Source organism: Taeniopygia guttata, chromosome 1A (assembly GCF_048771995.1).
Source record: "Taeniopygia guttata chromosome 1A, bTaeGut7.mat, whole genome shotgun sequence".
NCBI lineage: Eukaryota > Metazoa > Chordata > Aves > Passeriformes > Estrildidae > Taeniopygia > Taeniopygia guttata.
The window spans coordinates 68,871,856-68,894,869 of record NC_133025.1 but is presented as its reverse complement, the minus strand read 5'-3'; the positions used below and the strand labels follow the sequence as shown (position 1 = coordinate 68,894,869).

The following is a 23,014-nucleotide window of genomic DNA, read 5'->3' as shown; positions in this document are numbered from 1 at the left end:
GCCATGGCACAGCACCGCGGCACCCACTCCGTAACATCGGACATCCTTCGCTCTCCCCTGGTCTCTCTAGGCTGGCCAAGACAAAGACCAGTTGGGCTGGCACAGAGCCTACATTGAAGCGCTCATTTGTGGCTCCTCTGTGCTGCTGGACATTCATCTACCCCTATATTTGGTCTGGTGTGCTTGTTCATCAAAGTATGTGTCTTTAACCCCAACAATTTTCTGAGTTGAGCCAACCCAAATGCTGAGGGCCTTGCCCAGTTTGCCATGATGGGACAGAGCCTTTGAATTTATATGAATAGCTCTCGAGTTATTACTTCTATTGAAAGCAACAATCGGGACCTTTATTGACCCACTATTAATGGCCTCGAATCAAGCTTAATAGCTGGCTGCATCTGTTTATCACCAGCACTAATGGCTTGGCACGTCATGTTCCAAAGTGGCTTGGTGCTCAGCATCACCAGCTCCTCATTTGTGCCTGTGCTCACCTGTGATGAACCAGGTGCTGCCCGACAATGATGTGAAGCACACCAAATAAACTGTCTCCACACACGTCTTTATTAACTACACTTTGCGATAAAGATCCAAAATAGCTTCACATTTTTAGCATGTTGCTGAATCAACACATGGCACTGAGCAAATGCTGCTTAATACTGGGAAAGGACATCCAGGACAGCACCAACAACCATCTAATACACATTACTGCAGGCTCCCTGAGGAGCCCTGCTCCAGTCAATGTCTCTGGCTGCTCCTGGTTACAAGGAGAAATCAGTCTAGGGTACAAGGAGGATTCATGCTTAAACTTGAAGCAAAGAGATAACTGAGTAAGGGAAAAGGAGAACATGGGGTGTATTGACACAAAGATTTCTTTGGGCACACAGGAACAATCAGGAGTACAAGCACGGGAGGAGAAACAGTCACAGCAAAAGCATTGCTGTCAGCGGAGACTGGAGCGAGGGGGTGCAGATAAATTAGTTTTCTAAAAGCATGGTCAGTCTCTTTCACGGACTTTACTGCCCAAGAAAAGTCCATGGCCAACAATTGCTTAGACTTTTGTCTACAAAAGTACAATTGTTGTACAAACACTCCACTGAAGGCTCTGTGGGAGGTCTCTGATAGGGAGCAGGAGGCTGGACTCCATGGCCAAGAGGATGATTGCTCTCTGTTGGCACTCTTTCATGCTCCTTGGCAGGTGTTGGGAGTTGCCTGGGTCAGGACAGCTCAGAGTGGTCTGAGTGACACCAGCTGTGCCTCCTGATTTGGTTTCCACAGAAAAGCTGGGTTAGATGGCAGTGTAAGTCTGTGTGGCCCATGGTAGAGGATAAAACCACATTCTTATGTTCTGGATTCTGACTTTTATCCAAGGTGGGTGAGCCCTTTCACCTGACTCTTCTCAGGCAAGCCATGATTCATGTGTGGTCAGCCCTCAACATTAGCTGAATTGATCTTGGTCGTGCCACATCCTTCTGCAAGAGGATGTGGAGTGAAAACCAAGCATCCATCTGGGCTGCTCAGGGCAACAGCCCTCATGCAGAGAGAGCTGGTCCTGCCCTACCTGGGCAGCAGACAGGGACAGCTTTACCTCGTTGGCTGTCATGCTCTGGATTTCCTGAGCAATGCAATTCCCTTGTGCCATAGGCTGGACACGCTCACTCAGCTGCCCTGCAGCCTGCCACAGGCACTCACACCTCTGCTTTTGATCCAGGCACTCATTTCACAAAGAAGCCTCATTTCCTAAAGCTTTGGGTGGCTGGCTGGTGTGAAGGGAACTGGGTGGGGACCCCTGGGCTTTGGGGGTGGGCTGTCACCCACAGCTGGTGTGCAGACCTGGGAAATGGGCTCTGGCCCTGCCAGCAGGTGATGTGGGGAGCAGGGAATTGAGGCTGGGTGCTCAGGGGGCTGCTGGGCTGAGGCTGTGTGAGCAGGGCAAGAGCAGGCTCGTGCAGATGGTTCTCCAGACACCACAGGATACCTGCTGGGGCTGTGAAGGTTCTTGCACCCAAGGTAGGTAAGTGGGAACAGGGAGGACCTGTGGTTGCACGGCAAGGGGAGCTATGACAAGGAAAGGGGGAACACCAGGTAGGAGAGTGGAAGCTCTCTTGGTCTAAGCATAGGCTCCAGCAGTGCAAACACAATGCAAACAAAGAGGTGAGGGTAAGAAAGGAGCTTATTTGTAGGAAAGGAAGAAGAAATTGTGCCTCTGCTTTAAAATGGGAATGAGGGGAAAATTACTTCTACACGAGAAAGCACTGAAGAGCTTTTTGTAGCATATTGTAGGATGAGATATGACAAGCTGATGCTTCCCATGTGATCCAGTTATTTAATGCTATGTGCACTCCTTGGATGTGTTAGTGCTTAACCATTACTGTTAAAACATAAAAAAAGCGAAACTATAAATAGCTTCTACTCTTTAGCAGCTCCCAAGCTATGTTTTTGGCTTTTTTATGTATTGATGTGTATGCACAGAGATGTGTGTGTATACATATATTTAAAGGCAAACAGCAGACAGAGTTTTGTGCAATAGTCATGCTGAATATCTAAAATGCTACCATTTTTAGTTTACACTACAAGTGGAAACAAGTGTGCCCTCAAAAATACCCCTGCTGGGGGAAGGCAAAACTTTCTTGAGGGCTGAACTTGGGAGGAAAGAAAATAATGACTCAATTTCTTGGGGAAAGAAAAAAAACACGAAAAACAGGGCAGATATATGCCTTAAAGAAAGACCAGAAACTAGATACCTAATTATACCCTGCAGTAAGCTGTCAGAAACTGGCAGCAGTGGGAGGGAAGGAGGCAAAGCTGATCTCAAGGAGTTCAAGCATAATCTGCTCCAACCATACTTAAAATGCCTTTTGTGTGGGAAAGGAAGCTTCTGGGATTCTCTGACACGTTCTTTGTGCTGCACTTACCTAACCCATTCAAATGGTCAGGGCTGAAGTGACAGATAAGTGTAAAAAAGTTTCACCTGGCCAGCACCAAAATTCAACGATGCCTTGGCTTCTGAATGAAGCCTTTGTAACTAAACTGCTGATCCTGTGTTATGGTTCAGGGAATGCAGCTCCTCTTCAAAAGGATACTGGAGTGTTAACGGTCTATTGCTTGTAATTACATTTCAGTTCAAAGAGCTTTCAGTGCCAGCAGAAAGTGCCAAGACATTTGTTTTCATGCTTGTAGCAGGGCAGGGGCTTGGAAAGTGGATTTGGGGTTTGCTTTTGGTATTTTGTCTTCACTCAGTCTTATCATAGAGCATCTATTGCTCTGACTTGGAGAAAGTGAAAGTTCTTCACAGTTTAGATGACTGAAAAGTGGGTTTATTATAATGAACTAAGAGAAGTGTTTTCTTGATGGAAGTTTGGCTCCTAGAGATCATGTATCTGCCCTGCTGGTGCAGGGTTTTAAACTGTTGCAGACTGGATCTATGAAGGTCTGTAAGTGCATAGCATTCATCAAATAACTGCACCAGTAAAAAAAACCATAAAGATTTGTGCTTTTATAATTGGGGTTAGGAAGGCCTGGCAATAGAAAGGTTTGGACAGGCCCATAAAGGTACCAGGGCAAGCAGGGACCAAGCACTTCCCAGGGAGGCATTTCTCACAGCATTCCCTTGGGAGCAAATTCCTCCAGGGCTCTCAATCCTTTTGTTCAAGTTGGTCCTTCTTCAGTGTTTAACTCTGCAACTTAGGCTGGGTAAGGATTTCTGTGGTTCTCTAACTTCCAGCTCAGCCTCTCCTACCAGGGACACCTTAACCTTAGGCTGCCCTTGTGCTCTGACAATAGTGGTTAAAAGCATGCACCTGAGAGTTCCAGCTTGTGATCTCTCCCTGCCTAACTAAACCTTGATTAGCCCCACCTTGGGTGAGTGCTCCAACTACCAGAGCACTGGATAAAAGGAGGAGGCTGATTAACACTTATTATCATTATTTATTAGAGGATGGGGCTGTAGGTCACTCCTCCAGGATATAGAATATAATTCAATTCCTCTCTCTGCTGAGATTGGGAATCCTTGTCCAATCCTTCCAAAACTGCTTTACTGATTGCTGCTTCCAACATCAAATTCTCAGGACTCCGCATCACATTTGTTTTGCTGTCTAATGTGCCTCCTGTGAGCTGTTAACTTTGTAGATGGGAAACTTTCTGATAAAATATAAAAACAATGCAAGTGGAGTGGCTGTTTCTAGATTATTAAAGAGGATGGTTTCACCTAGCAGGATCTTGAATTTTCCATTGAAATCAGGGGAAGCTTTTGGTTCTAGTCTGAAAGGTTGCTAGTTAATTGCTGAAGGGGTATCTTTCAGGGTTGTTCCCTCAGGAAAATCTGGTAATAGCTTGAAGAACTGGGGAAAAAAAAAAAAAAAAAAAAAAAAAAAAGAAAAGAAAAAGCAAATAGAATTTACCCTAATAATCTTCTAGGGCAAAGATGTGAAAGAGAGCAGGATAATACCCATTAAATGTACACACAGGAAGTTAAAATTTATTTCAAAGGAAACATCTTTTATTCTTTTACATATGTGTTTGAATAAAACAGCAACTTTGTAACTGCATTGAAATTAATATGAAATCTAAAATAATCAGTTTGTGATTTCTCTGAATGATACATAATCACTCTTCTACAGTGCACATGACACAATCTGAAACATTACCATTTCTTGGAGGGAGAAATGCGTGGCAGATTAGGACTGGAAGGAAGGGGACAGCAGTGTTATCTGAATGCCAGGTTAGCAGTTGCACGTGTCCTGTGGAATAAAGGAATTGACTTCTCTGGCCACTATGTTATCACATGCCACAGAAGCTCTTGGCTTCAGATCCAAAACAAGCTCTAGCCCTTGGTTCCTTCCTGCTACTCTCAGCTGCAAGCTCCCTTCTGGCTTGACTAAAACCTGTTCATCTTTGGAAGATGGAGTTGCTAGGATCAGGTCTTTGCCCTGTTTGTTGTACAGGGCAGTGCACCATGTAAAAATTAAGGTATTGGATCAGCAGTGAAGTCCCCTCTCCTGCTTGGTCCCACAATCTGCACAGAAGGATGACAGCTCCAAAGGACAGAAATCTCCAAAGGACAGAACAGGACTGCTTCAGAGACACCTCTTCTGAGCAACACATGAGACAAAGGAAGAGTTTCATTCCAGCCGTGCTGGAAGCTAGTTCCAGGAAGCTGCAGTTCTAAGGAAAAAGGATTTCACCAAATTTGGCAATAACAGATGTCCATAAATTAACTGGAGATAAGCTACAAGCCTGTAAAACACTCTAGCACAGCTCATGGAACAGAGGAGACTTGCCAAGCAATGTCATTAACAGAAACCTTTCAGAATCAAGCCACTGTCCAACAGCAGCTGGAGAAGCCAGATTTCCTACTCCATCCAGTGGGTCCATGCAATTCCCTGGCAGGGACTTGGACAAAGTGCACTGTTTCAAGGAGCTAAGAAGGGGAAGAAGGGAAAGGTCTTTGCATTGCTCAGACCAAGGGCAGCCCATCTGGCTAATCAGTGCAGAGAGCAACAAAGCAGAGTTTTTTATGCAATAAAATACGAATTAGGTAAAAGGGTACAAGATATTTCTAGATTCCTTCTCCTCCCTTCTGTTCAATTTCAACTTGCAAGCAAAGCATTATTTTAAAATTCCTCATCACTGAAGTTCCTCCTATGCTTTTTTAAGACTCACAGAACATTGGTGAGAAAAAAAAAAAAAAAACACAAATCCAGAGCTAAAAGCAGATTTGGCATCTGAAGCAGATTCCCATCAGTCAGCTCACCTCCACTGCTATTCCAAACATGGAGATGCCTGGCTCCCTCTCTGTGCAGATACAAACCTCCTCCTCGGAAGAGCTGCCACAGCCCTCAGGGTACAGTGGTTCAGCAGCACCTTTTCTCTGAGTAACTGGCACCACACTTCTAACAAGTACCAAGACAGAGCTCTGCCAAAGGCTGGCTGCAGATGGACAGACCTCAGCATTTCTGCAGTCAGCACTCACCATGCTGAAGGTGTGGCTCATTTTTCCTGCCAGCAACCAGCTCCCTGAGGTCTATCTATGAGGACCATTCCAAGGAATCCCATGGAAGTTACCACTCAAGTCAGCAAGCACTGCCAACAAAGGGAGTTTGTTTTTTTTCCTTTTTCAGCAGTGGATGGCTCCTCTGAAGAGTGAGGCTGAGGGACACTGGAGGTACCCTATGAATAAATAGGGTTTGGGCTCCAGTTTTAGGCCCTGCACATTGGGTGCACAACTGTGACTGTGGAGAGGAGGTGCTGCAGCTAAAGGATCTTCCCTGTGCTATATCCCAAGTCCTTCCCTGAGCCTGCTCTTCTGGGAACTGCAGACAACCCCTTGTTTCGTGCAACGAGATGAAATGGCAATTTCCTTCTCTCTCCAGTGAAAGGAGAAGGATTCAAACCCGTGTTCTTCCCATTACAGCAGCTTTTAGAAGCAGTCAAGCCCATTTTCGTCCTGATGAGACAAAGGGGAAAAACCCCAAGTAGTGGTAAGAGGAAGAAACTGCTTCCCATTGTGGATTTCACAGAGGGAAACATATGCAAAGAGGTATTTTTCTGCTCCTATTCATGAAATGAAGGATAGAGAAACAGAAAAGGAACTCTTTTGCCTGGATAACTGAAAGAGCACCTGATCTGCTTCACACACAGAGCCTGGCACAACTTAAGGATAGACCCTACGCTGCAGCAACTTTCCTAGGAAGACACATCAGTATGGAGAGGATGGAGAGCTGCTGGAGCAGAATTTCAGTGCACATGAGATTTGAATTAAGAACTCAGAACATCTTGTTTGCACCCTGTGTACAGAGCTGCCTGGTAAAGCAGGAAGGTAGAAAGAAGAGGCAGATCAGACCCGTTTCTGATATTTCAGTGTAGTGTGAGCTGACTGTAATTAGGCTGACCGTAATTAGGAAAACCAACTAAGTTGTGTTGGCTCCAAGGCTTTTCATCACATAAAGGCTGATTTGTGCTTCTAAAATCACAGTGCTCCCCTGGAATCAAGACACTCCTTGCTAAGCCAAATCTTTCCCAATAATTTCTCATGCAAATCTTGCTTATCTTCTTTGGAATGTCTCTGGAGACACAAGTCTTATCTTTCCGTGGATAGGAGAACTAGGAGAAGAGAGGCAATAGAACGTGCATGTTGTTAGGGAAATGTTCCTGGGCAGGCAAGTCCCAGCTACTAATTCATGTTAGGAGGACTCTACCTGCATGTTAAAGAAAGAGGAGGGACCAGAGGTCAGACTGTATGGGGTATTCCCGAGCTGCAAACCACATGAGAGATGAGAGGAACAAAGAACTGGAAGACAGATGTTTTTATTCTAAAAGATCAGGCTTGGTAGTCTGGGGCTCTGGTACTGTCCTGGCCGGATGATCTCTTTGAATCTTTGCATGCAAGGAAGGAGCAAAGGTGGACTGTGACTCTTTTTGTTTGGCCCCTGTTCCAAAGAAGGGCCCCTCTTGGAAGCTGCACCAGCTGGAGCAGGTGGATGCTCCTTGAAACAGTTGGGATCAGAGTGGGTGCCAAAAGAGCCTCTTGCTGCAGCACTGAGTTCTGGGCAAAGACAACTCTGACAATTCAAACTCTGTGGTGGTTTCCTCTGCTGCTGAACGCAGGCTGCTGGCTCCCTAGTGGGATGTGAAAAGGCAGGGGTGTTCACAGAATGCTAAATAGGGGGGAGGGAACAATATAACTTTCACCTCAGCCCTGCAGCAAGTTGCTCTGGCTACTGAAGCTTCCTTTGAGGGGCCCTGCCTCTCCACAGCTGCCAGATGACTGCAAAACAGAACTTTGTTTCAGGCTGACAGCGATGCAGGGGCAAATCCCCAGGCAAAGAGAATTTGTTAAAGTCCATAGGCACTTACTCTTCACAAGGAGAATGTTAAGCCTTAAAGCCTTCTCTTGGCACGGAGCCACCACAGCCCAGCTTCTGGTGTGCTCGAGTCACAGCCTGGACAAACAGCACATTCTACAAATGGCTGATGGTGGCTCCTTATGTGGGGAAGAGCTTCATCCTCAAACACCTCACAAAGAGGAGAGTGGGCTCCCCTGATCTTTGCACACAAAGTGTGGAAAAGAATGAGCTGTGAGAGCTAAACAAAACGGGGATTGCTGGGACAAGCCTACTCCTTATACCCTGTTTCCATTATGGCTCAATTATGGCTGGCAGCAATGTACAGTCACAGTTCAAAGTCTGTGGGCAGCTGTCAGGATGGCAGATGAGTATCAATAACATCAAGGGGCTTTTAGTCCTGCAACAGGGAGTTTTCTTTAACATTAGCTAGATTAGAAAATCACCCCAGGTCCCTCCCCATTCCTCCCCTCTTCCCTTTCCAGTACATAAACCCCCTTACAGCAGATCTTTAGACACACCTGTCTTAACCCTAGCTCCAGTTTTCTTTTTTAAAAGCAAGTTGCACAGCATCATCCACATCCTGCACTACGTAAGATGCCTCCACCAGGCTGGGGTCGAAGGAGAAGTCCCGATGTCCGTGGAACACTGTCTCCACTGTTTCCTTGGGAACGTCGCCGTTGTGGCGGTAGACCCCAGTGCAGACCAGAATCGACTCGCAGCTCTCCACTGAACTGTTGCAGTCATTCCTCAGCTCCAGGGAAACCTCAGCCTGGGGACTGGCTGCCTGTGGGCTCCTCTTCAGCCCAGCCTGGACCTGGCTCTGCTGAGCTGACTTGAGGTAGTTGTTGTAGAGGTTTGCCCCATAGACGTCAGACATAGGGTTATCCCTGGATAAGGTCACAGTGTGAAACAGAAAGGAGAAACAAGCCCATGAGAATGGGCTCAGAAATGAGAAACACGCCCTCTGGCTTTGGGGGACTGAGATTAAGACAGCACTGAAGGACAAAAGCATGTGAGATAGTTGCTAACATCATGAGGAGCAGCTGGAGTGGGCCACTGAGTCTACCCACCAGTGAGTCCTGCTCAGGACATGTGCACCTTTCAAAGGGGAGACAGCACATCCCAAGCACCCAGAGCAGTTTCAGCCACCACTGGATTATAACTCCCACATTGCCAAAGTGTTTGGCCAAACTGAGCTAACAGTACTACATCTGGGTCTCTTAATTGTGTCTTTAATTGAGTCATCCTATGTGCACTCTGCATCCTGCAGTCCACAGCTTTGCTGTGTAGGGTACAAAAAGCTAGCAAGCCTCTGTTCCAGGATGTGAGGCTCCAGAAACACCATCGGAATTTCGGTATTAACTTTAGAAATATCCAGAGGGGAAAAAAACCAAGCAAGTAAGCAAGAAAAAAAAAAAAAAAAACCCACAAAAAACCAAAAAAAAACACCCCCCAGAAAAACTCACCAAAAAAAAAAAACAAAAACAAAAAGCCACCACCACCACCACTAAAAAGCAATCAGCTTGCAACTCCCAGCAGGAAAAAGTCTCTTACCCAACTGCATAGAGGCGTCGGATGGGAGCCTTCCAGCCCTGCTTCTCTGCCTGCTGTTGGATCAAGTATCGGGCATAGCGGTAGGTGACTGGGCTGGGTTTGCCAATCAAGGCCTCATACTTCAGCTCCCTGCCTGTCACCTTCTTGTAAATGCTCTCCAAGCAGAGAAGGAAAGTGCCATGGCCGAACCTGCCCCAGAAAGGAGGTCATCAGCATCCCCAGAAACACCAGTGGAGCAGCAAGCACTCCTTGGTTATTGCCTGTTTTGGACACGGTGCCCACACACACTTCCACAGACAGTGGTCTGGCTTTTGCTGCCCCACAGGTCTTAGCCTTTTTTTCTCATGCAGCTTTCATGTCTCTGCTGCTAATTACATCATACAACTGAGCTCTTAAAACATTCAAATGCTGAAAAAACACAGTAGGAAAAGATGATGTGCATGAGAGGAGCATGAAATTGGCTAAACCAAACACCACACGTGCTTTTCACCTGGGCATCTTGGCTTCAGCCATCCACAGGAGGTCCATGTTGCAGGCAAGGATAGGCAGATGAGGGTATGGTACATCCTGCAGCTCTGCCCCAGGGTTCCCATTGCTCAGGAGTACATCAGCAATGAGTTGCAGGCTTGTCTCCCACCTCACTGGCTCACCAAACAGAATCACCCCTGCAAGATTTGGAGGAAACTGTTTGGAAACTCACAGCATCTAAAAGCCACCCACTAACAAAACCCCTCCTGTGCTGGGCTGCCCTGGCAAGCACAGCTACCACTGGAACATGGCTGGTGCCAAGGCTTCAGTCTGCACATCACTGCACCGTGTGCACCACTGGTTCCAGATACTGGCACATGGCACAGGGAAAAGTTGCTTGTATCCAGCTTTTTCCAGCAGCGAGGCTGCCTCCTGGCTGCACTCTCTGAATATGCTGCCCATGGATAGCAGTGAGCTGACAGCACATCATTAGCTCCCATCCCAGCTGGCCTGCCTTGCTCTTAGCTCTGCTGGCTGCTCATGTGTAAACACAGGCCACTGCTTACCTTCTATAGTGGGGAAGCCAGTGGTGGGAGGAGGCTGACAGAAGAAAAGGAAGGCTGGATTAGTAATGCAAAACCTAATGCCATCTCCAAAATAAAACTAAAAATGCCTCCCTTGAACTGCCAAGGCAGTTCCATAACAAGGCAGGACAAAGCCACCTGGATCCCTGAAGGAATATTTTTCCCCCTCCCCCATCCCAGATGGGATTTCACAGATCTTGTACTCCTGCCTCAGAGCTGGAGATGTCAACCAAACCACCTTACCCCTCACAGCAAGGAACAGCAACGGAAGGCAGGCGTGGCATGAGAAAGGAGAAGGGAGAGTCGCTGCCCTTTCTGCAGGAGCCAACACTGGGAAGAGCAGAGGGGCTGCTTGCTCAGGGTCAGTGCCAGGCTCCTGCTAAGGGACCTCACTGGCAGCTGTCCTGTCCCTTTGATGTATGCTGTGACCACCTCTGCAGCAGAACACCCCTTCTGCTGATATTTCAGGAAATTACCAGTTCTTTTGGCCTCCGGCTCAGGTCCACCATGTCTAACAGGGGATATGCCTTCCTCAGGGCCTCTATGGTGACCACATGCTTGAACCCCAGGCTAGTTCAGACCATCAAGGAATGTTGTGGAGACTGGTTTGTTTGGGGGTTTTTTTAAGTGACAGTTTTTCTTTAAGTTACTTGCAGAAGCATCTATAGGATTAAGGAATGTGAGTCCTAGTAACATAGCAGTTAAAGCATAACCTCATGGTTTTCAGACAGACAAGGAACCCTTCCACTAGACCAAACTGCTGAAAGCCCCATCATATTTGAGTTCCTTCAGCTGCTGTCAGATTCTGGAGAAAACCTTATCGCTGGGACAGCTGGGAGTGATCTCTAATGGGCTTTTCCCTGAAAGAATGGGAGAAGCACAGCTTTATCTCAAAAATGAGACACCTGAAGCAGATGAGTCCTCATGGTCACATCCCACCAACAGAACAGGAGAAGTCATAAGCGTGAGAAGCCAAACATCGAACAGGGGAGCCGGGAAGTGACCAACACGGAGACCAACAGCACCTGAGCCTGTCCATAAGGACGCTGCCCCATAAGGTAAGCCAAATGACCTTTGTGTCTCCTTGCGCTTCAGGAGCTGAGCAAGCGAGTGCCAGGCTAGGGGTAGGGCAGGAGCAGCAGCAGCACAGAGCACCACGAGGCGCAAAGGATACTCGTGGGCGTTCTCCTCCAGGGGCCCCTGCCCGGCCACCAGCATGCACCTCTGGTGGAACTGGCTGAAGAGCTGCAGGGGGCTGTGGGACAGCACCACCTGCTCCGGAGACACCTGCGGGACGGAGGAGAGGCCGGCTGGGTGGATTTCGCCCCTTCTCCCGACGGTCGGGCGGCATCGCAGCCCCGGGGGCCGGGGCCGGGCCGGGCACTCGTGAGGGGTGGCTCGGGTCCCTCCTGCCGCCGCCCCGCCAGCGTTACCTGCAGCCCCAGCGCCTGGGACAGCTCTCGGGCCTTGGCCGAGCGCAGGCAGTTCCCGGCGTTGGTCAGGAACACGACGGGCACCCGCAGCCGCCCGCTGCTGTCCGCCAGCCTCTGGAAGGCGCGGCGGGCTGCGGGCACGGGCTGGCTGCCCCGCACCAGCACGCCGTCCACATCGAACAGGAACCCGAAGGCCGGCGGCTGCAAGGCGAGCGGAGGGCACGGTCAGCCCGGAGCCTCCCCGCCCGTCCCCGGCGCCCGCCCCGCGCCCCTCCGCGCACGCACCCGGCTGCAGAGCCCGCGGGACGGCGGCCGCCGCAGCAGCGCCCGGCCGGCCCTCAGCGAGCCGCGCAGCGCCATCCGCCCGGGCACAGCGCCGCTCCTCCCGGACTACAGCTCCAACACGCCCCGGGCACAGCGCCGCTCCTCCCGGACTACAGCTCCAACACGCCCCGGGCACAGCGCCGCCGCTCCCGGACTACAGCTCCAACACGCCCCGGGCACAGCGCCGCTCCTCCCGGACTACAGCTCCCATCCGCCCCGGCACAGCGCCGCTCCTCCCGGACTACACCTCCCATCCGCCCCGGCACAGCGCCGCTCCTCCCGGACTACAGCTCCCATCCGCCCCGGCACAGCGCCGCTCCTCCCGGACTACAGCTCCCATCCGTCCGGGCACAGCGCCGCTCCTCCCGGACTACAGCTCCCATCCGTCCGGGCACAGCGCCGCTCCTCCCGGACTACAGCTCCCATCCGCCCGGGCACAGCGCCGCTCCCGGATTACAGCTCCAACACGCCCCGGCACAGCGCCGCTCCTCCCGGACTACAGCTCCCATCCGCCCCGGCACAGCGCCGCTCCTCCCGGACTACACCTCCCATCCGCCCGGCACAGCGCCGCTCCTCCCGGACTACACCTCCCATCCGTCCGGGCACAGCGCCGCTCCTCCCGGACTACACCTCCCATCCGCCCCGGCACAGCGCCGCTCCTCCCGGACTACACCTCCCATCCGCCCGGGCACAGCGCCGCTCCTCCCGGACTACATCTCCCATCCGCCCCGGGCACGCCGCCCGCCCTCAGGCTGCAGCTGCCCTGCTCCGGAGTCCTGCCAGCCCGCAAGGGGCTCTGAGGGAAGGGCGCTGCCCCTGCTCCGGGCTGAGCGGGGCTGCGGGGCCCGGCACTCGTGAGGAGGAAGGCGTGGGCCGGGCACAGCCTGGTTTTGGCCCGCCTGGTTCCTGCCCAGCCTGCGTGCCCAGGGATTGCACCGCAGCTTGTCACCCCTGCACGGAGTGTCCCTGGGCACTCGGCTCTGCGCCCCTCCCGACAAGAAATTGAGGTGTGGAGCAAGTTCGGAGAAGGGCAGCGAAGCTGGTGAAGTGTCGGAACTCAAAATGTCCCTCAGACATTTTCAGAGGTTCCAGGCCTTGGTCAAAAGCATTTTAGACCCTGGCAAGCAGCTGAAAACAGCTGTGATCTTGAGTTTGAACCATGGAATGAATTACCAACTTTGAAGGTGGAACAAGCGGTCACAGAGAGTTAGATGGTATAGTAAAAGTAGTCACAAATTAGAGGGAAAAATTTTTTAGTATTGTACAAGGGGGTTTTAGTACCTGTACAGGGGGGGTTTTACTTTGTACATGGGGGTCAGGAGTTCTAAGATGGAGGAAAGTGGGCCTGATCCTGTTCTTCCTCCTTCTTCTTCCTTACCTCCATGTTCTTGGTGATGTTGGCATTTTTCTATTGGTTTAGGCTGGGGACACACTGTTCAACGTAGATGATAGATATTGGCACATTATTGTAAATCCAGCACAGGTAGTTTCTGGTATTTAATGTTTGTACCATCCCACTGAGGGGCAGAGCCCCACACGCTGTCCTGCAGGACAGAGCTGCGGCAGGGCAGCAGAACATGTTAGAGATAAACAGAATAAACAACCTTGAAAACAGCACAGACAAATTATGGCTTCTTCTTTGGCAACAGGGCAGAAAGACAGAGACTTTCTACAATCTCGGAATCACCAATACCCTCAGATTCCGACAGTGAAGGGTCTGGGGTTCTGTGAGGAGTAGCTGAGGGAGCTGGGGCTGGAAGAGAGGCTCAGGACAGACCTTTTCACTCTCTACAATTCCCTAACAGGAGGGCACAGCCAGATGGAGGTCGGGCTCTTCCCACAGGCAACAGCGACAGGACAAGAGGACATAGGTAGGCTCAAGGTGTGGACATCAGAAAGAATTTCTTCACTGAAAGCGTGGTCAGGTATTGGAACGGACTGCCTAGGGAGGTGGTGGCATCACCATCCCTGGAGGTGTTCAAGAAATGACTGGATGTGGCAATTACTGCCATGGTCTGCTCAGTTAGTTTGGACTTGATGACCTTTTCCAGCCTTAAGAACTCTAGAGTTTCTGCACTGCCTTTGCTCAACCTTTTCTATGCAAACCATTTTTCCTACAGATAAATAAGGTTCTCTAAAACTCTGGTCACTTTTACTCTGACAGACTGCATCCCTCTTTCCTGCAACCTGAAACAGAAATCTTGATGCTGAATTCAGCATCTCCAAACCTGGAAAAAGTAAAAGGTTCATTTCACATCCATGGAGATGAAACAATGTTTGTTTGCTTTCTGACTGGGCTTAGGATCTCCTGAGTCCCTTGACAGGGCAGGTTTAACACGTATGACTTTAGGCATCAATTACACAGTGTAATTGTTTGTTGATGGAAAATAGTCAGAGAGAGAGGCAAAGACATTCTGAAAATAATGAGGAACACAGGAGCCTTGTCTCGAGTGCTTCTCACCCATCCACCAAGGCAGTCCCTCCTGGCAGAGTGCAAATGGGATTGATTTGCTGTGATCTCTGCTTAGGGTATTTGCTAACGTGGATTTATGGCCTTTTAATGATACAGCCCCTTGCAAGTTAGGTTGTTTTTCTTGCTGGTTTCAGTGCCTCTAGACTGGACTGCACTTGGGAATGTGGGGGTCTGTCAGTCCCTTTTATTTTAAGTGTAGGGATACTTTTGACCCTTTTTTCCTGTTCCCAAGGTGTGCAAAAGAGCTGGAAGAGACATCCAGCCTGTTCCCTATCGCAGAGGAGATTTCATTGCTAAAAAAAGGAAAAAAAGTTAGTGTATTAAATATCCAAGAGTTCTGGTGGGGAGGAGAGGGGGACAGGTTGGGGGTTTTGTGGGTGGGCGTTTTTAGGGGTGGGCGGTTTTGGGGGTGTTTTTCGGGGTAGGGTTTTGGGGGTGAGGGTTTTGGGTCTGGAGGTTTTAGGGGTGGGCGTTTTTGGGGGTAGGGTTTTGTGGGGTAGGCATTTTTGGGGCTGGGGGTTTAGGGTTGGACGTTTTTGGGGGCTGGGTGGTTTTGGGAGTAGTGCTTTGGGGCTGGGCGTTTTGGGGGTGGGCGCTTTTGAGGATAGGGTTTTGGGGTGGGGCATTTTGGGGCTGGAGGTTTTTAGGGAGTGGGCATTTTTGGGGGTAGGGTTTTGGAGGGTAGGATATTGGGGATGAGGGTTTTAGGTCTGGGGGTTTTAGGGGTGGGTGTTTTTGGGGGTGGGCATTTTTTGGGGTGGGCATTTTTTGGGGCAGGGTTTTGGCGGTGAGGGTTTTGGGTCTGGAGGTTTTAGGGGTGGGGTTTTCTGGGTGGGCATTTTTTGGGGTAGGGTTTTCTGGGGTGGGCATTTTTGGGGCTGGGGGTTTTAGGGTTGGGCATTTTTGGGGGCTGGGCGTTTTGGGGGTGGGAGCTTTTGAGGATTGGGTTTTGGGGTGGGGCATTTTGGGGCTGGGGGTTTTTAGGGAGTGGGCATTTTTGGGGGTAGGGTTTTGGAGGGTAGGATATTGGGGGTGAGGCTTTTAGGGCTGGGGGTTTTAGGGGTGGGGTTTTTGGGGGTGGGTGCTTTTGGGGGTCAGGTTTTGGGGTTGGGCGTTTTTGGGAGTAGGGTTTTGGGGGTGAGGATTTAGGGGCTGGGGGTTTTAGGGGTGGGCGGTTTTGGGGGTGTTTTTCGGGGTAGGCTTTTGGGGGTCAGGGTTTTGGGTCTGGAGGTTTTAGGGGTGGGGTTTTTGCGGTGGGCATTTTTTGGGGTAGGGTTTTCTGGGGTGGGCATTTTTGGGGCTGGGGGTTTTAGGGTTGGGCGTTTTTGGGGGTGGGCGTTTTTGGGGGCTGGGTGGTTTTGGGAATAGTGTTTTGGGGCTGGCGTTTTGGGGGTGGGTGCTTTTGAGGATTGGGTTTTGGGGGCGGGGCATTTTGGGGCTGGAGGTTTTTAGGGAGTGGGCATTTTTGGGGGTAGGGTTTTGGAGGGTAGGATATTGGGAGTGAGGGTTTTAGGTCTGGGGATTTTAGGGGTGGGCGTTTTGGGGGTGGGCGTTTTTTGGGGTAGGATTTTGGGGGTGGACAGTTTTGGGGGTAGGGTTTTGGGGCTGGGGGTTTTAGGGGTGGGCGTTTTGGGGGGTAGGGTTTTCTGGGGTGGGCGTTTTTGGGGCTGGGGGTTTTAGGGTTGGACGTTTTTGGGGGCTGGGTGGTTTTGGGAATAGTGTTTTGGGGCTGGGAGCTTTTGAGGATAAGGTTTTGGGGCGGGGCATTTTGGGGCTGGAGGTTTTTAGGGAGTGGGCATTTTGGGGGTAGGGTTTTGGAGGTAGGATATTGAGGGTGAGGGTTTTAGGGGTGGGGGTTTTAGGGGTGGGGTTTTTGGGGGTGGGTGCTTTTGGGGGTCAGGTTTTGGGGTTGGGCGTTTTTGGGGGCAGGGTTTTGGCGGTGAGGGTTTTGGGTCTGGAGGTTTTAGGGGTGGGGTTTTTGGGGTGGGCGTTTTTTGGGGTAGGATTTTGGGGGGTGGAGAGTTTTGAGGGTAGGGTTTTGGGGCTGGGGGTTTTAGGGGTGGGCGTTTTTGGGGGCTGGGCGTTTTTGGGGGCTGGGCGTTTTTGGGAATAGTGTTTTGGGGCTGGGCGTTTTGGGGGTGGGCGCTTTTGAGGATAGGGTTTTGGGGCGGGGCATTTCGGGGCTGGAGGTTTTTAGGGAGTGGGCATTTTTGGGGCGTAGGGTTTTGGAGGGTAGGATATTGGGGATGGGGGTTTTAGGGGTGGGGTTTTTGGGGGTGGGTGCTTTTGGGGGTCAGGTTTTGGGGTTGGGCGTTTTTGGGGGTAGGGTTTTGGGGATGAGGGTTTTAGGGCTGGGGGTTTGGGGGGTGAGGGTTTTTGGGGATGGGGGTTTTTGGGAGTGGACTTTTTGGGGGTAGGGTTTTGGGGATGGGGGTTTTAGAGGTGGGGGTTTTGGGGGTGGGCGTTTTTGGGGATGAGGGTTTTAGGGCTGGGGGTTTTAGGGGTGGTGTTTTTGGGGATGGGTTTTTTGGGGGTGGACTTTTTGGGGGTAGGGTTTTGGGAGCGGGCGTTTTTGGGGTGCGGGTTTTGTCTCCCGCTGCGGGTTGTTATCCCGGCGCATCCCTGCGGGCGGCGCTCCTGCTCCACGGCTCGGGGGACGCGGGTGGGGATGTGGGGTCTGGTCGGAGGGAGGGAAAGGAACGCGTTGTTCTGCCCCCAAGGGGACTCTGGGGGTGTCCGCCCTTGGAGAGGTGTCCCCAAAGTGTGCGTGTGCTTTGCCCCTGCAGGCTGCCAGCGCTGCCGGGTTTATTTTTCCAAGAACGGCTGTCCCACAGGATGGAGCGCTTATTTTTAAAGCGGCACGGGGGGACTTTGCCAGCGGCCGGGAACAGGCTGCCAAGCCCCAGCCCCAGCCCTCCCGGCAGGCTTTAGCCCATCATCCCTGTGCTGAATGCTCGTTGTGTCTTTTTCCCTTCAAGCGTTGGCAATATCTCCGTGTCTGTTTGGAGCTTCCCATTCCGCATGCTGTACATGGACGGACCTGGTGATTTCCTCTGCGGGCACATCTGGCAGCAGCCGTACCCCAAATACCCCATGGGATCTTCTGTCTGCCCTTCTCACACCACCCACAGGAGACTCCCTCTTCTTCCCCTGTCCCGTGCTTGGATGTCTCCTACCCCCTTTCAGAGCTCACTATTAAGACAAGCAAAACAGGCGGTTGCCCACAGCCTTCTCCCGTGGGTCACTGTGTAAACTTTGCAGCTCTGTTTTCCCTGGACTCACAGCCCTGTCATCACTCCCCTCTTCCTGACCTTCTCACATGCCCCTCGAATGCACCCATACCTTCCATCTTTCCTTACTGCAGAGGCTCTAATGGCCTGAACCAGCCCTCCCCCCACAGTTTATCTCTCCTCTTCCCATGCTGCAGCCTGCTCATGGAATGATGGACAAGCTAAAGGTTGAGAAAATAAAGTAAAATGCCTTTCTTGTCCTGTAATGACCAAGGGGGAGGACGCAACCTGATAAAAATGACAAACCAGGAGAACTGAGAGCCAGACCCTTCACCTACCTGTCCCTCAGTGCACAGAAAACCTGTGCACAGACCTGCTGTGATTGCAACTGCTGCAAGCCTGCAAAGAAAGGAATTATCGACTGAGCCAATTAGAGCTACAGGTTTCTGAGCAAAGAACTGTCCTTCTGCTACCTGTGAAGAGGCTAATTCAGAGACTTAGATAGGAAGAAAACCTGAAGCAGGCCAATCATTTGGAGCTGGTGGAAAACGCATCTGCAGGCCTGTGTTTTATGGGCAGAGGGCTTTGCTTAGCATCTGGCACCTGCATAGTCCCACTGCAGTGATGGAGGCTTCACATGACAGATAGATCCAGCTGCTTGCTTGGGCCTGTCTCTGTTTTCAACCACTTACTTTGCTCCTCTGTTTTATTGGCATGATTTTTGACAGCAACCACTAGTGCTGGATCAGCCATTTCCTGGCAGTGAGTGACCAGGAGGCAAACATTTCGTCCTCTAAATTGCCCCAAAAGCAGTCTAGGATGCTCTGCAGCAAACACTTGTGCTGCAAACAAAGCTCCATCCACTTCCCATTTAAACAAATTGAACCTGAAGAGGCCACAGGGAGTGACAGATGGGGAAGATAACAGCCATAAGGCTTTAGGTATTGCTATGGCTGCTTGAAGTAACTGTAATAGGAACTCCCATGAATTTTCTACTCTCCTTCCTTGCTCCTGAGCCTGGATGGAGACTGAAGCAGGCTCTTTTTGTCTCTTTATGTTTTCTCTACTCAGCCTCCCACCACCCTTGTGGCTGCCTCTTCCTCTTTCATCTCAGATATGGAAGCTCTCTCAAGCTGGCACTTTCTTCCCATGCCCACCAGCAGTACTCTGGACAAAGAGCCTCACGTTGTACCCTGTAGTCACCTGGTGCTCCACAAGGCAATTATTTGAAAAGAATTCACATTCTTTGAAAAGAATGGGCTGATCATTTAGTCTTCTCCTCACTCCCCTCTATTTCCTTCCTAAAATCATGCCAAGGTTAAATAACCTTCAGTCATTCCTTTACTTTCCCATGCTGTAAGCACCACAGAGACGGTACAAAACTGTAGTGGGAGGAGAGGCAGCACTAGCAAATCCTGTCTGTCAGGTGGTCTCTGTATCAAAACACAACCATGAGCTGGATGCAGCTACTGTGGGGCTTGGGGAAGGGGGAACAGGGGACCTGTGTAGTGTCTTGGCCAGGACTGAGGCTTAACACTGTGTTCACTCTACAGATCAAGTTGCCCTTTGCACAGCATGCTGAGAATGCATTTCAGGCTCCCTGATCATTCCAGGCTGAGTGATGTGAGACATCCCCCTCCACGGCACGTTCCAGATTAAAACCTCCCATCAAATCCGGGTATCCCCTGTTCTTTTTAACAGGGAGACAAAAAAAAAAAAAAAAAAAAAAAAAAAAAAAAAAAAAAAAAACCCACGATTAAGACAGGTTTGAAAATTTAATTATAGACTATGTCCTGAAAGAGACAAGCAAGAGAGCATTATATGTGATGTATTTGCCAACAAATGTGAGCAGGGAGCCAAGGTACTGGGAAAAAGGGAGTAGACTGGCAGCAAAACCCTTGGAATAGTGCTGCTAAAAGCTGAATCTCAGTGAAGCCCTGCAGCCAAATTTACCCAAAGCTTGAATGGAGCTGAATGAATTGATCTTTTATAACTGCTGTGGTCCAGCCTAAATTCCTCCTTTTTTGCACACCTGGAGTTAGACAGGAAAGGATGCAGCCTGGGCTTCTCAATCTGCACCTTTCTCCCAATTAAGACATACTGTAAGGAAGAGCAGATTCCCAGCAGTAAGGCAGGCTGACCCTCCCTCTGCCACACTCACATTTTTGAGGGCTGCATCAGACCTGTACCATTTTAAACCCCTGTGATTTTTGCAGAAACCTGATTCTGCTGTAATCCTGAACAACATCACACACTGGTGGCTCCAGGCACTTGGCCCCATCACAGCACAGTTGTGAAGAAGGTAAATGACCATGTGCACAACAGAACCAATTGGACACAACAGGTAAACTGGTTCCAGCAAGCATTTGGCAAATGGAAGATCTACCCCTGCAACTGCTGCAGGTAATGAGGAGAAAGGAGGCTGCAGGTAACTGAAAATTGATTCAGGACCTCAAGAGGTCTCTGAAAGCTTTCTGCTGTGGCAGAAGAGGGGAATGGGTCAACCTGTGTGTTGAGGAGCTCAGCTCCTCCCACAATGGTTCTGTAATGATTAACTTCACCTTGGCAGCAAAGAGGCTTATTTAAGGAAGAATCAACTCATGGCAAATAAAGATCTTCATCCATCCACATATAGCAAAGCTGAAAGATCAGGTTGCTGAGAGTGACAGGGCTTTGGGTTGCTGGTCAGCAGCTATTCTGCTCGTCTGCTGTGGTTCTCCTCAGCAGTGTTACAAGTAAAGCACTTCCAAAGCCAGCATTTATAACCTGGCCAGGACCAAAGCCTACCCTGGGGACTTTAGTCTGAGCTCTGTATGCAACACCCATGCAGGAGGAGGGACGGTGGCTCTGCTCTGGCTACTCCTCCAATATAAAACTCCTTCCCAGGACCAAATCTGTATCAAGGCCCAGGAGAGGTCAGTCTGCAAAAAAAGCATCAGGATGCTTCGGAGGAAGATGCTGGGGGTGTGGGCAGAGAGAGCTGGAGTAGAGGTAGCTGTGGCTGAAAAGGGCTGGGGGTGTAGGACACTTAGACCCCCCTATTTAGTGAGGGGTGTGACTGGGTTCTCACTTTTTCATTTCTGTGGTTTGTGTTGCTGCCTTCTGCAATGCACACACCTGCAGTTTGTTGTGATTGTATTTGTGTTCTGTGATGGGGGTTTGCAGTGTGTGTGGTTTGGTTGGTTTTTATTTTCTCTGGGATAGCCAGAGATGAAGTTGCAGCCTGTGAACTGTGGGCGATTTAACACAGGGCACACGGGCTGTGCAGCTTGATCCACTTCTGTAGTAAGTGTGTTTACCTCCTGCTAAGGTGTTCCAGCCAAGGTCAGTGGAAATAAACACTACAGCCAAGCTGCTTGAGACAATTAACAGAAAGCATAAAGAGAGCCAGTTGGCCCAGGCTGGTCAGATTAGGAAACAACAGCCTTTGCAAGTCTGTGGTTCAGAGGAGGGAGACGTCTTTCAGTAGGAACTTTTGTCAATTCTCCCTTGACTGATGCAAACCAGCATGATTGTACTGAAGTCAGGGAAAGATGCTCTTTGATCCTGGCTGCATGTTTGGCATGTGTGAGCTGAAAGATTTTTCTGAATTTATTTAGCAATCTGCTTCAGATTTCTTTTTTCTGTTTTTTGGTTGGTTGGTTGGTTGGTTGGTTTGGTTTTGGCTTTTTTTTTTTAGTCTCCCTGCAACTAGTTCTCCATCTGATATTTTTGATGATGTTAAAACAGGGAATCAGCTTGGAAACCACAGAGGTCAAAATGGGCCCTGTGGATATCCACAGCAGTTCTCTACCAAGGTGAAAATCTCTCTGACAGGCTGAATAAAGCCACATTTGCACGATGAGTTCAGCAGCAACAGCTGGTAGTGAACTCCCTGAAACCAAAAGGTGTTTCCTATAAATGTCTGTGTTAACACACCCTTGTGCAGGGGGATAGTTTTAATCAAGCTGGGTCTGAGAAGCCAGGATATTTTTTACTTAACCTGAAGTGTGTTTTGCCTTCCTTTTGACCAGAGGACAGGAAAAGACTTTGTAGTAAGAAAACTGCTGGCAACTGAGACACCTCTCTTCTGGCTTTATGATCACTGTGCAACCAGTCTTAAATGTTCTGGGAGCAAGTTCCACCAGCTTGTTTCCAGCCATGGTAGGTCCTGAAATAGCAGACATCAGACCTATGACTGGTTCTTCGACCTAGCAGTGCTATTTTGGCAGCAAGCCCAGGGTTAAACATAACAAGAGTAATTTTCAGTCCTTGCTCTCTTGAAGGTCAGTGGCCCAAATGGTTGGATGTTTGTCTTAGCTGTTTCCGGACAAGGTCTGCATTTTGTAATGATTAGGCAAAATTTAGAGATCCTCATGTTGGCAATCTCCTGCTGACTCTAATTGGAAAGCATGTTTTTCCTGAATAAGGATGTCAGGATTTGGTCATTGGCAATTTTAAATTGTTTTGACTCTTTTGAGCAGAGTGATTTCTTGTGGTTGCTCTAAAGGCTCACTGCTCCCTTTTACCTCCAGGCCATGAGTTTCAGAGGATAGTGCAGCTCCTTCTTAGCTTTAAGCCCATTAAGCCTGGCTTAGCAGAGTCGCCCGCTGCCAGGTGAGACTTTGACGTCCATTCATCTGCTCAGGTCACACGGAAGAAGCAGTCTCCCTCTTAGCAATCAGTCTGGCTCACTCTAGCTTGCCAAATGCCTTCTGAGATGAGCCTTGTCCTCTCTACAGCTCCCTTAGAAAGCTATCAGAGAGGTCAGCCACAAATTGGTCCCATTTTTTCTGCCAGAGCTCTTTGGCCTTGGCTTTCTCATCCGGTAGCATGGCACTGTATCTGTGAGGAGGAGGAAAGTCAGTGTCAGGCAGGAGACAAGGGGCAGCTATTTCAAGAGCAGCACTGAAATGAAAAGGCAGGAGGCAGCAAGAGATTAACCCTTGCAGAACATGCCTGCACCACAAAGAGTAACATGGTATTTAACAGGCAGAAGCCAGGAAATGTGCAGGAAGACCCTGGGCATCACATCCAAACTATTTTTTTGACATTCAGAACTGTCCAGTTAATAGAAAAAGGGGTTGAACACACACAAACAAAATTCTAATCATTTTCCTGTTTCCCAGAT

The 23,014-nt window shown here is 49.9% G+C and overlaps 2 protein-coding genes and 1 long non-coding RNA gene across 7 annotated transcripts in view; 1 reads left to right on the top strand and 2 right to left on the bottom strand.

Moving 5' to 3' along the window:
- Positions 1–4,470: 4,470 nt before the first annotated feature.
- Positions 4,471–12,810, bottom strand: HDHD5 (haloacid dehalogenase like hydrolase domain containing 5). Of its 3 annotated transcripts, XM_072923882.1 has the most exons (9): positions 12,747–12,763; positions 12,163–12,273; positions 11,878–12,078; positions 11,619–11,731; positions 10,921–11,014; positions 10,427–10,460; positions 9,883–10,057; positions 9,393–9,581; positions 4,471–8,725 (listed from the first exon to the last, which is right to left on the bottom strand). In XM_072923882.1, exons 2-9 carry the CDS (start codon positions 12,235–12,237, stop codon positions 8,368–8,370), a joined length of 1,239 nt encoding a protein of 412 aa, XP_072779983.1. In that variant the 5' UTR covers positions 12,238–12,273; positions 12,747–12,763; the 3' UTR covers positions 4,471–8,367. The 3 variants fall into 3 exon arrangements, with proteins under 3 accessions (XP_072779983.1, XP_072779982.1, XP_030119731.4); XM_072923881.1 differs by lacking the exon at positions 10,921–11,014 and having other exon boundaries at positions 11,517–11,731; positions 12,747–12,810; XM_030263871.4 differs by lacking the exons at positions 10,921–11,014; positions 11,619–11,731; positions 12,747–12,763 and having other exon boundaries at positions 12,163–12,471.
- A 6,850-nt stretch (positions 12,811–19,660) lies between these two features.
- ADA2 (adenosine deaminase 2) overlaps positions 19,661–23,014 on the bottom strand; it is a 21,105-nt gene continuing 17,751 nt past the window's right edge. For all 3 annotated transcript variants that reach the window (XM_072923843.1, XM_030263627.4, XM_002197487.7), the window contains one exon: positions 19,661–22,728. In XM_072923843.1, the coding sequence (XP_072779944.1) occupies positions 22,705–22,728 (24 nt within the window). In that variant the 3' untranslated portion in view covers positions 19,661–22,704. The remainder of the gene's footprint in view (positions 22,729–23,014) is intronic.
- LOC115493489 (uncharacterized) overlaps positions 20,731–23,014 on the top strand; it is a 27,548-nt gene continuing 25,264 nt past the window's right edge. The window contains exon 1 of the long non-coding RNA XR_003958314.4: positions 20,731–20,819. This is a non-coding gene — a long non-coding RNA (uncharacterized lncRNA). The remainder of the gene's footprint in view (positions 20,820–23,014) is intronic.

Excerpts from the sequence above, each read along its gene's own strand:
- HDHD5 (XM_072923881.1), bottom strand. The coding sequence starts at position 12,795 with ATGGGAGGTGTAGTCCGGGAGGAGCGGCGCTGTGCCGGGCGGATGGGA. Across the intron at positions 11,732-11,877 it reads CCCAGGCGCTGGGGCTGCAG|GTGTCTCCGGAGCAGGTGGT; the intron begins GTAACGCTGGCG and ends TCCGTCCCGCAG. Across the intron at positions 8,726-9,392 it reads CGACGCCTCTATGCAGTTGG|GGATAACCCTATGTCTGACG; the intron begins GTAAGAGACTTT and ends GACCTTATCCAG.